Genomic DNA, 18,067 nt, shown 5'->3' on the forward strand with positions numbered 1-18,067 from the left:
TGGAACATGCTTAGCCACACGCAGGGCGTGAAAAACGACACTGACCATGATGCTAGATAATTGCTTCCCATTTACTCATGTGCTGAGAGCCTCTGACAAAAATAGCATGTCGCTGTAACGAATGTGCTGGGAAGCATGGGAACTGTGAGTGCTGTGGCCGTGGATCGATACACAGAGTGGACAGCATCTAGCAAGCATAAAGTCTACACAGCATCTTACAATCACAGTCTATACTAGCAACATTTAGCCTATACAGCGTTGTACAGTAAATATTCCAAGGCCTATATCTTCCAAGATGTAGTGTAGACAGCATCTTATGATCTACATCTTGTATTGTCCATGTTATACAGCACCGTCCACATGAATTAAATATAAACACAGTGTGTCTTCTGAGCCACTGTAGTTGGTGGGTAGGTGACAATCCCAAGAAGGGTCCAGACATTTACACAGGCCTAACTGTTGTTTTTTCACACCACAATGTTACCTGCATCACATCTGCAGACTGCCCATCGCTCTCCAAACTAAACCTCCCAGCCACATTTCTCAGACCCCATTCGCTCCCATGATCCACCAGAGACAAATTTGCCCTGCCTCTCTGTAATTGGCCCAAGCCAGTGTTTTTGTTCCAAATATTAGACATTTGAGGTCCACATTGGAATTAATATCTAGTCCAACAATAGCTCCAGAGACGCAGCACCACTTTACGGAAATTTACTGTGACAAGGCATCAAGACTGAGCCCCTCAGGAGACGATCCATGCATCTGGGATCTGTGTTCCCCTCATCGATGCGTACAACAATTACAGTCCTCATTACCATCACCACAGGAGGCACGCACGCATATATAGGAGCTGTGTTGCCCCTGCTGCACAATCACAGTCATGTAATAATCATATAGCACTTGGGTCAGATGGAATACATCAAGCCATAAATTCATCTGATTCACTCCACCTCGCAAAACATGTGCCATGCATATCTTACATTTCATAACAGCCACAACCACACATCCGGCGTTATCTATCACTCAGGCATAGCTCCACACATCAACAAAAACCTCCTAATATTTCATCTCAAGTCTTACAAGCTTACATCAAGGTGAAGCAGGGAGGAAAAAAGGATCAATCTAAGCTAGAAACCACATTCAAGTTTACAATAAAAGCCATGGCAGTACAATAGCAGACAGTATAACCACTGCAGTGCAGTACTGTATACAGCCAGGTGCTGATATTCCTGCTTTTTAGAGCCCACACAAGGCTAACCATGCTGGGTAACTGATCAACTACAGATGCCTGCACGAGCACAAGGCAAACAGAGAGAGAAATAGAAAGCAGAGAGAGACGACCGGCGACGAGGCTGGCCGCTCCTGTACTCACCAGCACTGGCAGAACACAGCAGAGACACCAAGAGCACAATCACCAGCGTCAGGATCTTCACATTCATTTCTGCACTCCCCTCTGGCTCTCTGCTAGTCACTCGCTGATATACTGTAGTGGTGTGTGTGTGTGTGTGTGTGTGTGTGTGGATGGGAGGGAGAGAGAGAGGGGGAGAGAGAGCAGCTGAGCGAGCAAAGAAAGAGAGAGAGACTGTTTGCTGTTTGCTCCCCTGTGTGTGTGTATGTGTGTGTGAGAAGTGAGTGTGTCAATTTGTGGGAATATGTGTGTGGTGGCTCCCTGACTGTGCCTGTGTATTTGTCTAAATACGTATTTGTATATGAGTGTGTGACAGCGCCACTCCAAGACTGAAGGCACGTCTTTATCTGAGCTCTCCCACGGAGGTGTGTGTGTGTGTGTGTGTGTGTGTGTTTCTTCTTTTCTTCTGTCAGAAAAACGGCAGCATGAGCCAAGTTCAGTGGAGCTGTGAATGTGCTGGAAGTCAGCTTGCAGGTCTGTCTGTCGGCAAGTGTGCGTCTCTCTGTGTGTATGTGTGTTGGTCATGTGGCTTATGTATCATTGACTCTGTGGGTCAAGGAAAAGCCCCCCTAACACCACCATCACCCACCCTCTCCACCCCTTTTCCACAAACATGCAAGTGCACACGGCTGAGGGAGGAGAGCGGTAGCAAAGGGAGGGAGGAAAAGAGGGGGAGGTGAAGGGTGGGGGTGCATGCAGGTTTATGATAATACCCAAACAGATGCTCTTGTTGAAAACTCTTTGAATTGCAAGCAGGGCAGCTTGCCAGGAATCCAGGAATCAAAATACCAGCTTATTAGGGGAAGTAGATGAAAGAAGGGAAGGTGTGAGATGAGGTTCACGCTTTCCTGCTTTTGTATCTACGCCAGCTGTATGGACCTTTTCTTCCTCTCACTATTCTTTACCCTCTGTGGCGCTGAAGGTACGGCTTAAATCACTTGCGCCGTTTGAAGTTAGTGTCCGTGACACTGTGAGTAACTACAGGAAAAAACTTATCAGACTCTGCCCGATCACATCGCTCGCAATATTTGTTTCCCTCCCCCTGAAGTCATTTGTTTTATTTTGTTGCACGGATTATATTCTTTCCACGAACAAAAGCCGCAAGAAAACCACCACCCTGCAGGGCTATGGAAAAAATCTTTTTTTTTGTATTTGTTTATCATACAATCAACAGGAAAGGTTGCATTTCTCGCTGTGAATTGTGAGAACTGTAAGCAAGCACTAGAAGTACAACAAGTTTTCTTATCGCGTTTGGCCACAGAGCGACATCAATTCGACATCCCCACTTGAGAAGAGAATCGTTTGGGACGGACCATAAATTTTCGTGTTTTGAACTTTGCATACAGAATATGTAACATGTTAAACTCCACCCAATTACGACATCTTACACTCCGCTTTAGTACAATGAGTGTGCAGGTCTGGACCGCCAACCCTCAGACAGGGTGTCTGCAGGTTTTTAAAAAGTTTTAAAGTGTCTCAAAGGAGAAGTGTGTAATATTTGGGGAGATTTAGTGGTTTCTAGGGTGACCATTGCAGATTTCAACCAGCTGAAACTTCTCCTGGTTAGAATTTCTTCAGTGTTCATCGTTCAGGAGGTTTTTACAGGGAGCTGACTTATCCGCAGAGGTGCCTTCCTTTTAGAAACAGACCAGGAGATTAAAACCGGTAAAAGCACTTTACAAAACCGTGTTTCTTCTACTTGTTTGGCATGTCACTGACGGGCCACTCACCCAACGCTTGCTATGTGTGCTCTCTTTTAGACTTTGATGACCTAATGTGTGCTCACATTATTTCTGATCCAGATATTTAGGAGGTGAATTATCTGTTCTCTAAAATGAGCAGACCGGTGAATTACATCAGTAATCAGTAAAACACTGAATAAAGCGGTTTCACATCACAAAACAGTGTTTCTGCGACATGTTTGGCATTTAGGAGACAGGCCATTAGCCTAGCACTTGCTAATTTGTGCTCACCTTTTTTTTCCGATAAGCTATGATCCAGACATTTAGGCGATTTGTACCAGGATCCGAATTATCTGCAGAAGTCTCTTGCCCTCCAAAACAAACGAACCAGGTGATTAAAACTCTAAATTAAAGAGTTTCACATTAAAAAATCAAATTTCAAATTTGTGAGGTTGTAATTGCCACAAACATTTTATGTAATTAAATTCATCCATCCTTAAATGTGTTAATGTCAAAATGAGTCAAGCTCTTCTGTGTGAAAGTCCACATTTCTAATGTTACAAATCTTTAAACCTAATGAAACTGCGACTTTAGTTCAGTGGTTCCCAACTGGTGGGTCGTAGTCCAAAAGTGGGTGTTACAAATGTGACACTTCCCTAAAACAAAATCATAACGATATTACAGTACTTGAAATATACTAACCTGTCAATTTAATGAACTTAAATATAGGTGTTTTTATATTGTTGGTATGACTGCAGTTCACTTTGGGCTCATAGCTTTGCGTCCCCAAAGGGCTGGGGTGACACATGATGGATGGACCGCCTTTGGTCACAACCTCCAGACACAACCCCCCTACCATAGTCTTCCACACAACCCCTTTTCTATGTGTTGTCACTAAACAGTCACTTTAGTGGTGTAGACCTGAGAAGAGGGGCCCTGTGACCCTGGACTCTGCAGCTCCCGCTTCACACAGCCCATCCTTTGTCTCCCTAAGGCCCCGGGTCCCAGAGGGCAACATGTCTGTGCCACCCACTCGAGATCCAACAACAAGAGTGCCTTCCATTTTTACATGCAGCACTTGAAGCCTTCACTTCATGTGAAGCAATCCTCTCACCTCAGGGGTGGCCAAGCCCCCGCGGGCTAAAGATGCTTATCCAAGCCTGTCCTTTTTTTAGCTTAAAGATAATTCGCCCAAGTGCCCTTAAAAGAATCTGTTCACAGCATTTTCTCAAAGGTGCTCAGTGATCACTGACAGAAAGCATGACCAATTCTTTCCAATTGTACATAATGAGAGATAGTGGGGATTATAGCGCTATTACCAGCCCACATCGCAGTTAGGAGTAGTTAGGAGTAATTCAGAATTCAATTTAATTCAACATTCAAGGATAATTTCAAACCAATGTGGGATAACTGCCTGCAGAGTTATTTCAAATTGACAGTTAATGTAGGCATCAAAACTGACAGTGACGCAAATATCCAGAATGTGCTGAATCCAGGTGCATGATAATTTATGGCAGTGGATTTACCAGTCATTAAAATGTCTTATGGATATGGATAGGAGTGTGTGAGACATTATAAAGTTGGCAGTACGGGCTCAAACATTTGCACTCTATTAGCTTTAATTGTCTTAGCTTGAAGCAAAGCCTACAATGAAAATGTAACAGATGGTGTTTCCTCGGAGTGTATCAGAGGACTTTGTGCCATGACGTGAGTGTAAGCCAGTGGAGGATTGCCTTTTTGCATCCAGGGACGTGGAGTGAGACCTGGCAACATGACACACTCAAGTCAAGCCAGTTTTATTTATAATAATTAGTTTATTTATAATAATGATTGTATTTATTATATCGAAAATCAGAATTTGGACTAGAAAGTATATGACATACCTCTGTCGTTGGACCCTCACTATGGATAAAGGAAAAAAAAAACCTTTAACGGGGAAAAAAATGTTTGAAACCTCAGAAAGAGCGACTGAGGAGGTATCCCTCTTTCAGGACAGACAGACGTGCAATAGATGTCATAAAGAATAATAAATTTACAGTAGTATATGACAAAATGATACATGAAAGAAAGGGAGAAAGAGAGGGAGAGATGTGCAGCCGCAATAATAATACCATAACATTACAGGGTTCCCACAGTCATGCAGAAGTCATGGAATTTCACAATCACATTTTTCATGTTTGAACACTCATTAATACATTTTGATTCATATATATACTTTTAAAAAATGTTGGCATTAGTAATTTTGATTATGTGTTGTAAGATGATTACAGCTCATTACAGGATGTTAAACAGGTTATGATTCCATCTCTACTGTCCATTTTCTATTGCTGGGAAAACAAATCTCTCACCCAAACAACTGTATTATTCAAGTTTTTTGCCAAACAATTTTCTTTTTTTTGATGTTACATTTGAACACATGATGATGTTTTCTCTACCATTTTACTGAGCTGACCTTGAACAAATCACTATGAAATCTTATGCAACCTTGTTTATTAAGCTAACTAGCTCATATTCTGTCGATTTCAACTCAGATTTCAACATTGGATTACTATTTTTAACTGACGGGATTTGCTACAAAATTGGGTGTGCTTACCACTGCTGCTTTGAGTAGATGATGACTGTTCAGCAGCAGCTGACGGAGATGAAGGAGTTTTTTTTTTTGACCTGTAGACAGCCGAAGGTACTTCATTAAGGTTTTATTTGATGCACAATGTTGATGTGCTTGGCCAAGGGGGTTGTGTTACCAGATTTTGATCCCTATTCCTAGTTATAGGACATAAATATTTGCAAATGAAGAGATAGAGAGAGAAGTAGAGATGAGCTCAGTGTATCATAGGAAGTTCCTCAGAGCGCAGCAATACAGCCACATGTGCCTCAACACAGGAAACACTTGGCTGTTTACAGGAAGTGTTTGATGAAGGAATGCAGTGTATGTCGGGATTCGGGCACTGACGACTTTTCCTGATTCCTGGGTTTTTAATAAAAGGCAGACATTCCTCAGATAACACAGATGATGGAAAAGGTATCATTGCATTTCCTCTGCGTTTTCAGATATTAGTCAGACTGTGCTGCAGGAACTGTCAACAGGTGGCCTCTCAGCTGTGGATAAATTAGTCCCCTGATCTCAGAAAAGATTTGCTGCATTATTTACTGTATTCACAATTAATGCGTTTCCTGTTTATCATCCGCTTCTATATAAAGCCCCTGATTTCTGCAATGCTAATGAAGTGTGCGGATGTTTGTTTGTATTGTCGTTTGGATGATTGAATGAACAGTGGCAGGCTGCTCGTGTTGCTGTTGTTATTGTTGTGCAAAAGTGAACTCCACGGATCCGTGTCCGCTTCCCTTTCTCAGGGGCTGCCATCAGATACAGCGCACCTTTATTAAAATGGAAAACAAATCAAACCTCTATCAAGATAAGCGTCACACTCAGAAGCTTGAGTGAATGCAGAATGTCAATGTGAGATCAGGTCGTGGTTGCTAATTAGCTTCTCTGGAGAGATCAGCAACGAGAAAAAAGAGTATGACATCTTCATTAGGACGTTTCAAAGTCTTTTTTTTTTTAAAAGATATGAGAGAATCTGAGCTGTGTTTTGCTCGTCTGAAGCTTTAAACAAATGTGATTCTCCCCTCAGGCGGCCTGGGCTTCGTATCATGAAATGTCAAGAATCAGAGGCTTGGTGGATTAACTTATCTGCCTTTAATCGTGACATTATCAGCAGCGCTGCAAATTCAGCTGAGAAATGTTCTGGGCTCGCCAAAGCCCCCTGGAAGATAGGGCAGCAATTTTCTGCCAGTTTGTGGTTCTTATTCTGTCGTATTGCCTCAGAGCAACCACACACGTACACACATTTTCTGTAATTTCATACTTGCATGAATAGAGTTCCTAGTATTCATAAAAGGACTATGTAAAAGTGCTGTTTCTCTGAAATTCAGCAGTTAACAATTATCTTCAGCAGTTTCTGCAAAACACTTTTTTTCCATGCAGCTAATACAGTGATACAGTTATTAAGTCTTTTTGGGAAAAAATTATGACAGACAGGAGGTCTGCTTATCCCTGAATTTGAACACCAGCTGGGGTTTATCTGCTCTAATGTTGAACAGTCTCTGAACTCAGTCATGAACGGAGAATAATCACAAACCCTTGACATCAGTGCAAGTCCAAAGAGGAAAGCAATTTACACAACAGTGATCATATAAATACAAATTAACTTCTCATCTTCCTCTGCTTCTTCTTCGCACTTTGACAGATTCAGGCTCAGTAGTGTAATTTTAAATCCAAAATAACCAAAAAGAAATGATTACATTTTTCATCATGAACTTCCAAATCGTTTTCACTGCTGCTCTTCCCCTTATTATCTCCTGGGACTGTATGCTGTGGTGTTGCGTGACTTTCAGACAGTTGTCTCTATAATCAGTCCAATATGGCTCATCAGTCTTTCAAAACAAAGCAGCCCGCAGATCGGAGAAAGATGCGTTGTGAGATGACAATTCACTGTAACCGCCTAGATAAAAAGGCAACATTTTATATCCCCAGAGCTCTTTTCACCAGCAGTTTTATTAATCATAATATCCCTGTCAGGTGACTTCCATCTCAGCGGATTTGCAGGCACAGAGGGCAGATTTTTATCCTGTGATGTTGCACCTGTGAACGTGCGTTTCCAAAAAATCTATTCACATCTTATTCTAAGTCTCTAAATCATGAAACGGTCTTGTGTTTTACTGTACATTTGTTGTTCTGGTTTGCAGCGAGGCTAAGATCAGACTCAAAGAGCATGTACAAAACACGCTTCACACCCTCATAAACCCATCGAGGCCAGATTCTCCACAGATATTGTAAAACAACAAATAAGGGAAGCCTTTAGAATCTGTCTGCACTCTCCGCCGGCTAATCAGTAATGAAAATCTTCTGAGGGTTTTTCTCCAGGTGGCAGGTGATACCAGCCCAGCTTCTGACATCACCCTCAGAGCTCCGAGACTCACTGATAGTGTTGAATGTCTCTTCAATACTTTTAGTTCGTCTCCTCACCTTCAACTTTGCCGCAGTCGTTGATTTGTATAGGTGTGTGCTGCTTCTGTGGCAGCATGCCAGCTTTTCACACGCTCCCATGCACTTAAAAATACCAATCATCTGTACCCTTGAAGAACTATTCTTCAGGGTTTTTTCTCACTATGCAGAAGATGTGATGATCATCCACCCTTCCTTTATTGTAACAGAGGATGAAAAAGAGTCAAAACAAGCTGAAGAAAGGAGGTGTTGTATCCAAAGTGGTACCTGCTCTTTTCCCCTGTAATATTGTTGCAGTTATCAGAAGTTTAATCTGTCTGAACAGTGGCATGTAGTTTGGAAATGGCTGATTTGTTTCTTGTGGACGCTGGTTCTTTTTTTTTAAGAGCTAGGGGCTGAGCATGCCGCAGCTTGGTCTTGCTGACATACAGTGAGACAGAGAAATGTGACTTGACAGATGAGCGATAAGGAAATGTTTTCTGGGGGAGAAGACAGACTCTGAAAACAGACATGAGGTGTGTTTGAAAGTTCGCAAAGCTCCTGAGTCTGTGCTGCGAAGTGAAAGAGCTGAAGATCAACGTCTGCCGGAAACCAGCTCACTGAACCTTTCACTAAATTCATTCATTTTTTCCGCCTTCATACAAGTGGGGGGATGTTTTAAGAAGCAACAGAAGCACACTTTTGAAAACAGGTTCACATTTGTTTCAAAACTAGTTTTTACCTCTAACAGAAGAACCTGAACTCACAAACTCCTTTTCTATAGAAATATTTTTTCCACTGTGCATCTTCAATTTTCCCACTTGCCTTTTCTATGTGCATATTAACAACAACAATAACTCCAAATTCAAAACAAATCCCACACTTACATCACAACTTCCCCCAATAGAGAACATGATCTGATTACTTTTTGGAGCGCAATGTTCCAGGGTGTTTTGTGGAGAAAATCTGATCTTCTTGAAAGGTGGGGAAATTATATATTTTTGCTGTTGCCAACAAATCTTGTGAAAGGACCAACGCCAGCAGTGCATTAGATCACAAGCTGTCCAACTTCCTCAGCCTGTCTCTGGCTCTCAGCCCCAAAGAATATTGCATGTTTCTCCTGAAGTCGTAAATCTTGAAAAACGATTTCAAATGTATATTTTCCCTTTTTTCAAAAGGCTTAGTGAGTTCATAAAACAGTTGGACACTGTTGTTTTTATAATATTTTTCTGTAATATGAGTAAATAGTGCATCAGTTTGGGACTATTTTAAGGTGGATTACAGGGTATGGCGATGTCTGGATGATGACATCGTTGTTTGGGCGGTGAGAAGGGCATAATGCAAAAATCAACCATCCAAACTGGACCTGACCCATGAACTACCCGTGTTATGCTGTAGAGTCGCACAATTGTTGGGACGAATGCTGCGATCACATGGAGTCCGGTAGATGGTAGATGGCAGACCTGCAACACCTCCTGGACAGCGAAGTAGAAGAAAAACAACCATACAAGCCGGACAGGCGTGCTGTACCATTGGGAAGAAATGGTTTTGATGGCAACACTTTTCTATCGATGCCTCTCGGCACGATTGGCCCATGATATGTTTTAAGAAACATATTTTAACCCTGTAAAAGTGAAAGTTGTGAACAGGAAGTGGGTGCTGTGCTGCTTCCTGCACAGTGAAAACAGAAGCTGAAAAAATGGACATCAAACAGTAAAACTACTACTACTACTACTACTAGTACAAACCGAGATTCCATTACTGAGTTGCATATTTCTTGCCTCAGATGTTTTCAGAAATGTGTCACAAGCATTTATAAAAGCAAAATTTTGTTTTTATAACACATCTCCATTATTGATGGATTTGCTAGCAGTGTAATGTAAATCTGAATTTTGTTGTATTGACCTTTGACTTGCAAATTGTAGCAGTTGTAGCGAGATGTACTGGTAGCGTTGACCTTTAAAACGGAAAACGGTGACAGATACATGATTATTTTAAATAACACAAATATGTATGTTTAGAAAAAACAACTGCAGCATGTTGACAAGGGAATATGATTATTGGTATTGTTAGTACAGTGGTTTAACATGTTATGGTGATTATAGTGGAACTTAAAGCAGCTGAAATGCCTCTTTTTCCTGCAGTGATTGATTTTTTTCATACCCATAGACAGTATTATGGTGAACTGCTTCTTAAGGCAGGAAGACTTTGAAATGCCACTTATAAAACTTTTTTTTACGACTGACTCTTTCAGTTGAACGTGAGCAAGTAAAGAAAAGTGAGGGTTACTTAAAGAACAAAGTGGGGAAACTCAGTGTTTTGAAGTCACAGTTCTTTTGTGTCTTATCTATCTGTAAAATTTCCCTTTGATGTTTTGTCACCTTCCCCCATTATGAATTCTCTTTGCTCTTTCCGAGAAGAAAAACTCTGCAATCCTTCATTTCAAACTTCCCCTTTTTTTATTTTTCCGATATGTGCAATCAAAGTAAATTATTCATGCTCGCATAGACTATAAAGTTTAAGCAGATCTGGTGACTATTTCCCCAGCTGCTATTGTCATGAACAGAAAGAGGAAAAGGGCAAGAAAAGGCAACTTCATTAATGGCACATTATGTTTTATGGCGGACTTGGAACTTGAAGTATCGTGAGCGTAATTTGTTTCTGTTTTATGTGAGCCACCCTGGTCCCCACCTGGCTCGGTTGGGGTAGATGAAGGGCATTTCTCGACATGAGGTTTGGGACCCATTAAACAGGCTTTTAAATGCACCTCAATGAAATGCAGACGGAGAGCACCTGACAGTTGAGTGAAAGCTCATAATCCAAAAATTATTTTCTCCACTATGTGGTTTGCTTACTTAACAAATAGTAGGACTAAATATTTATGGGTGGTTTGGAAAAATGTATTGGAAGAGTTAAAGAGTTCGTAGTGCTTCTCCGCCAACAAAGTCCACCATTCAGAAAAAGAAATATGGTCTTTCCTTTGTGCTGTGGCCATTTTAAAGAAGTTAAATACGACCGTGAGGAGTCTGAAAGAAGAAAAGAGACAAGAAAGACAAACAAAAAGGGAAATGGAGTCAGCGAAGGATATGCTGTCCTTTGTACTTTCGACATGTTGGCAGCACTTGATGAATGGACGTCTCCTCACAGGGAAGGCCTGACCTCTCTCAGTTACGTAGCAACTCAAAGTTTGGTGTTAGGAATTGTATTTCACATCATTTTTATCTATGAAAAAGAAGTGTTCCATTGAAGAAGAGGCATAATGTTTTCCTAACTCTTTCTCTATTAACTCCTCGTCTTATGTTTGGGGTCAATTGAACAGTTCCTGCTATTTGGTTTCACTAACTGCCAGACGTTGTTTTTCTGGCATTAGATCTGACAAAGCTCAACAAATGGCGAAGGCCACAGTATAAACTCTTCCCGTCAACCCACAAAAACACATGTACACACACAGCCACTCTAGCATATCAACACTGTGAGGCTGGAGTCTTTCACACCACAGCCAAGCCTTTTAGTGCTGTGATGTCGACATGTAGCAACATACAATTAACACATTTTCACTGTAACAAATCGCCAAAGCATTTGTTGATGCTTTGTTTTGAGAAAAAGGGAAGACATCTAAAATAAAGTCTACAAATGCCTCCAGATAAATTGCACTTAAAAAAAATCACTGACTTTGATCAAGTGGTTTAGCGGACTTTCAAAAGCAATAAGGAGAAAATATTAAGTGATTGTTCCACAGATTCAGCCAGCTTTAAATTTCCTGTTCAGTGATTTTGTAGTATAGTAATCAACATTTTATGAGGAAAAGTTTGATGAGAAAATGCAAAGATAAAAGGCATGAGGAATGTACTTTTCAAAAAGGCACATTAAAGTTATTTAGTCATAATTGGTGAATAGAAATCAATGCACTTACATTTAAAGCACAATTTCAAAGTCTTCCTACTTCTACGTTGGTCATTCAGCTCTTTGATGATATAAAGTTATGAGTGTGACACTGGTGACCAGGCTGGTATTCATGCTTCTCTGCAGTGTGGTATGTTGGCGTCAGGTTCTCTTCTTCAGGTTTCAGCTGTTGGAATATGTTTAACGTTCCTATCAAACCATTAAAGCACACTATGAGCTCGACAGATGAACCCAAAGACACCCACCTTACCACCCTGCTGCTCGCAGACATGTTGGTCAGCAGTCTTGTTGGGCGGTCCAATATACCTAGAAATTATGTCCATATTGGACGTTTCTGCAACACACTACTTATTTCCAATGCTAACGTTCAGTGCCAGTGAGGTGGAAATGATCAGTGTTGAGGCTGCAGTGGTGGTTGGGTGTGTTGTACGTCTGTGTTTTGATGAGGAGATGAGAGTTTGCATCCCTTTACAGACCTGCAGTAAGTTTTCATACTGGTCAGTAAGAGGTAAATAAACAAGTAGTACTGAAACATCTTCAAACAACACCTGCATTTTGTAATTTTGCACTTGGAGTCTGATCCTGGATTGTCTTGACTTCCTGTCGGACTTGGTACCGCATTCGGTACTTTTGAGACTACCGTCTGCATTGCATTGGCACCTTTATTAACTCCCTCTTTGCCAAATGTCAGTGAGAGCATAGTGTTTGGTTCTTTTCTATGTTATTTTAGTAATAGCCTAGTATCACTGCTTGATGAGCAGACTTACTTAGTGTGTGGTTGTTTATGTGCGTCAAACACACACACACACACACACACACACACACACACACACTTGCACACACCCACAAGCAGAAGGACAGAAATGGAAAGTTAGCTCTATGTGTGAATAGAAAAGAGCAGAGGAGTAGAATTACCTTTTAGTCTACTACATTACCTCTGCAACTTGTTCAAAAATTACATTTTTGTTTTAGGGAAAGTGAAGCACTCAAGAAAAGGTGCTGTTGTGTATTGGTACTTTGAATAGTACCCAGCCTTAAAGGTTAGCATGAGCTCAACAGCAGCTGACAACATTCAACACAGAGCCATCCCAAACAGTCCCAACAAACTCACACCAGGAGCTAAATGGTTCGGTAACATTAGCCATCTGATGCTGCCAGTAACCTCTGTTACAGTGTGTATGCAGCAGGACCAGGCCCCCAGCAAAGCTGCTCAGCCTTGCAGATATTTTTTTCCCAGTGGTCACTCTTATTATTACAGAAAAAAATCCCCTTTGCCCAAAAAGCATTTTTACTATAGACCGCTGCTGTAACAGTAACTGTATTGGCATAAATAGACGCCGTCTTTGGTCTGCTGTCTAGGTATTGTTGCAGTCTATGGACAGGATGGACTAAAGCTAAAAGTCTTTGGTGTGGTGAAGTTGAGTATAGTGTATTGACAGAGCTGGCAGTTTAGTGTATTTATATGCCACCTGAATGTTCAAAAGTATGGCTATATTACACACCACTCCAATCCCTTTATGGTTATTGAATGAAGTACTCCATTGGTATTGGCATCACTTTAAGTGAACTGGTATTGATATTCATATTTAAATAAAATATTACTGTGCTGCAGAGATTTCCTGGCCTGCACAACATGTTCTACAGACTTAACAGAACATCTTGTTTGGTACAGAGCTGCGCAAAAATCACACCATAATAATTTTCAGTGTTTTCCAGTGAAATTGAGAATACTGAAATAAAAATGATAATTTCCTGAAATATTTCAAATAATATCACAATTGCAACACCAGTCAAAATAATGGCATCAACCCTACTTCAGATAATGTTTCCATTTAAATGTGCTGTGAAGAAACTGCCACAGTGTAATAGCAGAGCTTGCTCTGAAATGTGTTGTACATGAAGTAAACATGCTGTCAAAATGTCTCTTTTAAAAGACAAACAAACCAGCAAACAATCCTGAAATGATTGGAGTAATTGCGATATGATCCTGCGGAGCTGTGTTTGTGGCTGAGTGGTTCAGTCTCTGCATGTCTGGATTTCAGCTCCAGCACCGAAGCTTTCTGACAGCTCTGCCTGAACCATCGCAGCTCTCCAGAAGAGATGGTGACTGAGTTACCCTGGGAAAAACAGCGCGTGATGCTTGTTGGGCCGAGGTGTCCAGCATGGCAGCACATTCCCCTCTGATCACCACTCCAGCTGGTTAAATGAGAGCAGGCGGCTGAAGCGTTTTGCCCTGCTTGTCCTGATGTGTTTGTGATCAAATGAGTGGTCAGGCCCCTCGGTGCTCGCTCATTATCTGGACACTGAGCCTGCTCTGCGCTGTGGGAGGCCCTTCAGCTCAGATAAGACTGGTATGCTTCATGTTTGGTGTCACTTTAAAGCATACAGTGCAAAGAAAGTGATGTTGCTGTTGTTTAAAACCTAGTTTCCTCAAATTCTGAGGATGTTTGTGAAACTGTGCATGAAAAGTCAACATTTTTGGGAAAAGTGGTTTTCCTCCAGTGGCACGTTTCCATGCTTTGTCTTTGAGTTATAATCGGTAAAGATTAAGAAGCAGCTTTGTGAGCAAAAGAATAAAATGCATCTCCCTGTCCAATATCAGTCAAGTGTGTGAAATAAGCTCAATTTGCTGGTTTTGTGACGCGTTTTCAACCCATATAAAGTCGTTTTCACACTCTGCCTCCCCTGGCAGCAGTTGCAGTCGGCCTCTGTGGGCTGCTGGAATGGTTTGTTTGTTGCACACGAAGGAAATGGGTCTGAGCTGTTTTCTGCAGATGTTTATTCACCGTGGCAAAGCTTCAGAAAAAGTCCAAGAGAGACCGCTCTCTCTGTGGCATGCAGTTTGTAAAATAATTGATTTATTTGGCGAGGGAAGATTGCATGCATCACATATTTAGAGCAATCAAATCAGCAATTATGTGGTTTCAAATTTCATGTTTGCGCCCAGCTGTGACAAGCCTGACTGTCCTCAGAGAAGTCTGGCTGGATTTAACGTCTGTTGAAGAAGGCTGATTGCCTGGAATCGCGACTAAAGACAATGCCAAACAATCATCTGTTGAAACAATAGAAAAACATGCTGTTGTTGTTAAAATATAGTGTAAACTTTGATGTATTTCATGATTAAACTCAATTCTTTCATCAGTTAATTCATGATAGTCACTACTGCAGATCTTTGTTTAAAAATGTCTAGAAATACTTACTGCTGTCAACTCTCCAACCAGAGTCAAGAATGTAAACTTGAGGGAAAATATTGAAGCACCAGTGAGGAGCAAATCAGCAAAAAAGCAGGAGATGTAAAATATTCTGTATTAAATTACATGTAGGATATGTTCTGTATATTTTCTTTACTGTGCAACATTTCCAATATTTGTTTAAATACATTCAGGCACATGAAAGCTCGCTGAGAGGAGAAATGATGAAATACGATCCCTATTTTCTGGTGTCTATTTAACTGGTGGGAAGTAGCAAAGCTGGAAGACTGATTGAGTCTACGGGGCACAAGCCCAGGGGCCCAATGTGTCGGGACCCCTCACCGGCATTCATCCACAAAATGTCACTCCAATTACTGTACCATGTACCGACCCGGAAAAAGACTCAAATTGACCACAGAGAAATGCAAAGAAACATGAAATAATTTAAAGCAGACACTAAACCACAAAGAGATGCAAAACAACAAAAAAAGGTGTGGCGTGTGGAAGTAAATCTGTTCCATCTGATTTTGAAATTAAAAAGCTATTGAATTTCTAGCACTGCATATTCATGCATTGAAATGATGTATCTGATTTCTTTTGCCTCTGCGAACGACAAAATGTGTTTAATTTCATACTTGAATATATATTATTATTTTTAAAAAGTGAATTTTTGATTCTGAATTTGTGAACACTGAAAATTAAGGAATTACAGGTGAAATTGAGTTACTGAAAATCTGAAGAATTGAAATCAGACTTTTCAAAATTTCTTCCACAGATTTACTTACAAAGTGGTGGGGCCTTTTGCACATCTGTGCCCAAGGGCCCATTGTCATAATCTGCCCATGAAAGTAGTTTAATAGACGTAGTGTTAAAAGTAACCTGGGGACTTTTGGCCATCAGTGAAGCCATTAAGCAGCCTTTTGATGACCAGGTGCCCGTTCTTGTGCACCCTCTTGCACATGCAAGAGGGTGCACATGTATTTGTGCAAGCACCTTTCCGCAGGGCAGTAATACAAATTTTTAGTGCATGAAAGCCATCAAACATAAAAAAGAAAAGGGAACGTGAAAAAACTCTGTTTAGGATCTTATACTTTTTCTTTTTTCTATCGGTGTGTACTGGAGTTGCTCTTAAAAAGCATGCATTGATGCATGGAGTATGCATACATTGGGACAAACTACTTCATAACATTGAACCTTGTAATTTGACTCCCTTGCACATATGTGCATCACAGTCCACGTTGTGAAATCAGTTAGTGCAGCAATTATACACAAGAACCTCAGGAAATATGTAGTACTTGTACTTGAATGTGCTGTCGTCCATCATTGCTTCTTCTGTGAACTGTCGATGAGCCGTTGATAAGCTGTCAATGAGTTGTCATCTGTTTGTGGCTCGGTCGATGACACATATCCTCCAGTGTGTAGAGGATTGTGGGTCCAAATATCCAGAAAAGCATGCTGGCTTGCACATTGCAAAATGCGTTGCAATAGAACATCTTTATATTTTTGCCATACTGTATTTCACATACGAATGTACTGAGACATGCCAAATCTTTTTCTGGCTGAGTAAATGGTAGGGTTGTATGGGTTTTGGAATACACTGAAGATAATCTACTGAGTCAGCCTTTTAGTCAGTGGCCAACCAGGGCACTATAAATATAAAAAAAATCTCATTGGCCCTATAAGGATTTCCCAATAGAACACTGTTATAGAAGAGACATCTTAAAAACTGTTGACATCTTAAACTGCAAACTGAGTAAAACCTGAGTCAAAACTTATTCTTTGTATTATGTAAACCCTGATTGAATATCTGTGCATAGAAAAGCTATTTTTATGTGCAGGACATCATGTCAATGTAAAATCATGCTGAAGGAGAAAACTTTGGCACGTGTTGGGTGACCAGTTGAACAAGTGTCATACTGAAGACCTAGCTAGACCTGCATGTCCAACTGTCCTTTGTAACAGCAAACAACAGCCATTTACCCCAAAGACAGTTTCTGTGGAGTAACTTGTCAGAAAACGTAAAATGTGCCAGCAAAATGCGGGTAAGAAGAAGTCTACTAGCTGATGCAAACCTGTATGTAAGCATTGCCTGTTAGAATTCAAAACATTATTCAAAAACATGTTACATATTTTTAGTTGTTTACCAGTTTATGTGCAGCTTAATTCACCCTGCGGAGCCTTTAACCACAAGTAGTGCTATTAAGCAATGTCCTGTGCACTTACACACGAGGACGCACACGCATGACTGAAGTAACATGACACACATTCCTGACAACGGTTTGATATTGATCGGCAGTTGCCAAGAAAAGCAGCAATGTGTCAGGAAAGGCAGAGGACAAAAATACTGCTGGAAAGCAAACAAGATGTAAACAATCAAAATATTTAAGAACAAATGTCTTTGCATGAAAGAAAATACATTAAACATGTCTAAGAGATACAGTGTGTTTGGGTGATCATAGAAAATGCCTCATAAAATAATAAAAAAATAAGTTACATTTTAACTACCATCTATTACTACTGGTGAAAGCTAAATGGCAGTGGTGGAGGAAGTACTCAGATCGTTTGCTAAAGTAACAGTACAAATACCACCCTGTTAAAATACTATGCTACATGTAAAAGTCCTTCACTGAAAATTGTACTTGTAAAAGTAAGTAAGTATTATCAGGAAAATGTACTTAAAGTATTAATAGTAAAAGTACCCCATGCAGAAAAATCTTTTTTGTTAAAGAAGAAAAACACACATTTAATTTTTTTTGGAAAAAAACAACACCCAAAAAAAACATCTTATTTTTTTTTTTTTTAAAAAGAAAAAAATATCCCAAAAGGTCAAAATGATTATAAAAATAGAAAAAAAACCACCTGCAAACTGATCTTTTTTCAAAATTATTAAAAACGA

The 18,067-nt window shown here is 40.5% G+C and overlaps 2 protein-coding genes across 2 annotated transcripts in view; one reads left to right on the forward strand and one right to left on the reverse strand.

Annotated features, from left to right (window-relative positions):
* apln (apelin) overlaps positions 1-1,922 on the reverse strand; it is a 32,523-nt gene extending 30,601 nt beyond the window's left edge. Inside the window, exon 1 of the mRNA XM_088080921.1 lies at positions 1,373-1,922. Coding sequence (XP_087937047.1) covers positions 1,373-1,439 — 67 coding nt within the window. The 5' untranslated portion in view covers positions 1,440-1,922. The remainder of the gene's footprint in view (positions 1-1,372) is intronic.
* Positions 1-18,067, forward strand: part of xpnpep2 (X-prolyl aminopeptidase (aminopeptidase P) 2, membrane-bound) — a 126,926-nt gene that overhangs the window by 42,440 nt on the left and 66,419 nt on the right. The gene's annotated exons all lie outside the window — the stretch shown is intronic.

The sequence above is a fragment of the Plectropomus leopardus genome, chromosome 8 (assembly GCF_026936395.1).
Source record: "Plectropomus leopardus strain MGB_pleo_1.0 chromosome 8, ASM2693639v1, whole genome shotgun sequence".
NCBI classification, from domain to species: Eukaryota; Metazoa; Chordata; class Actinopteri; order Perciformes; family Serranidae; genus Plectropomus; species Plectropomus leopardus.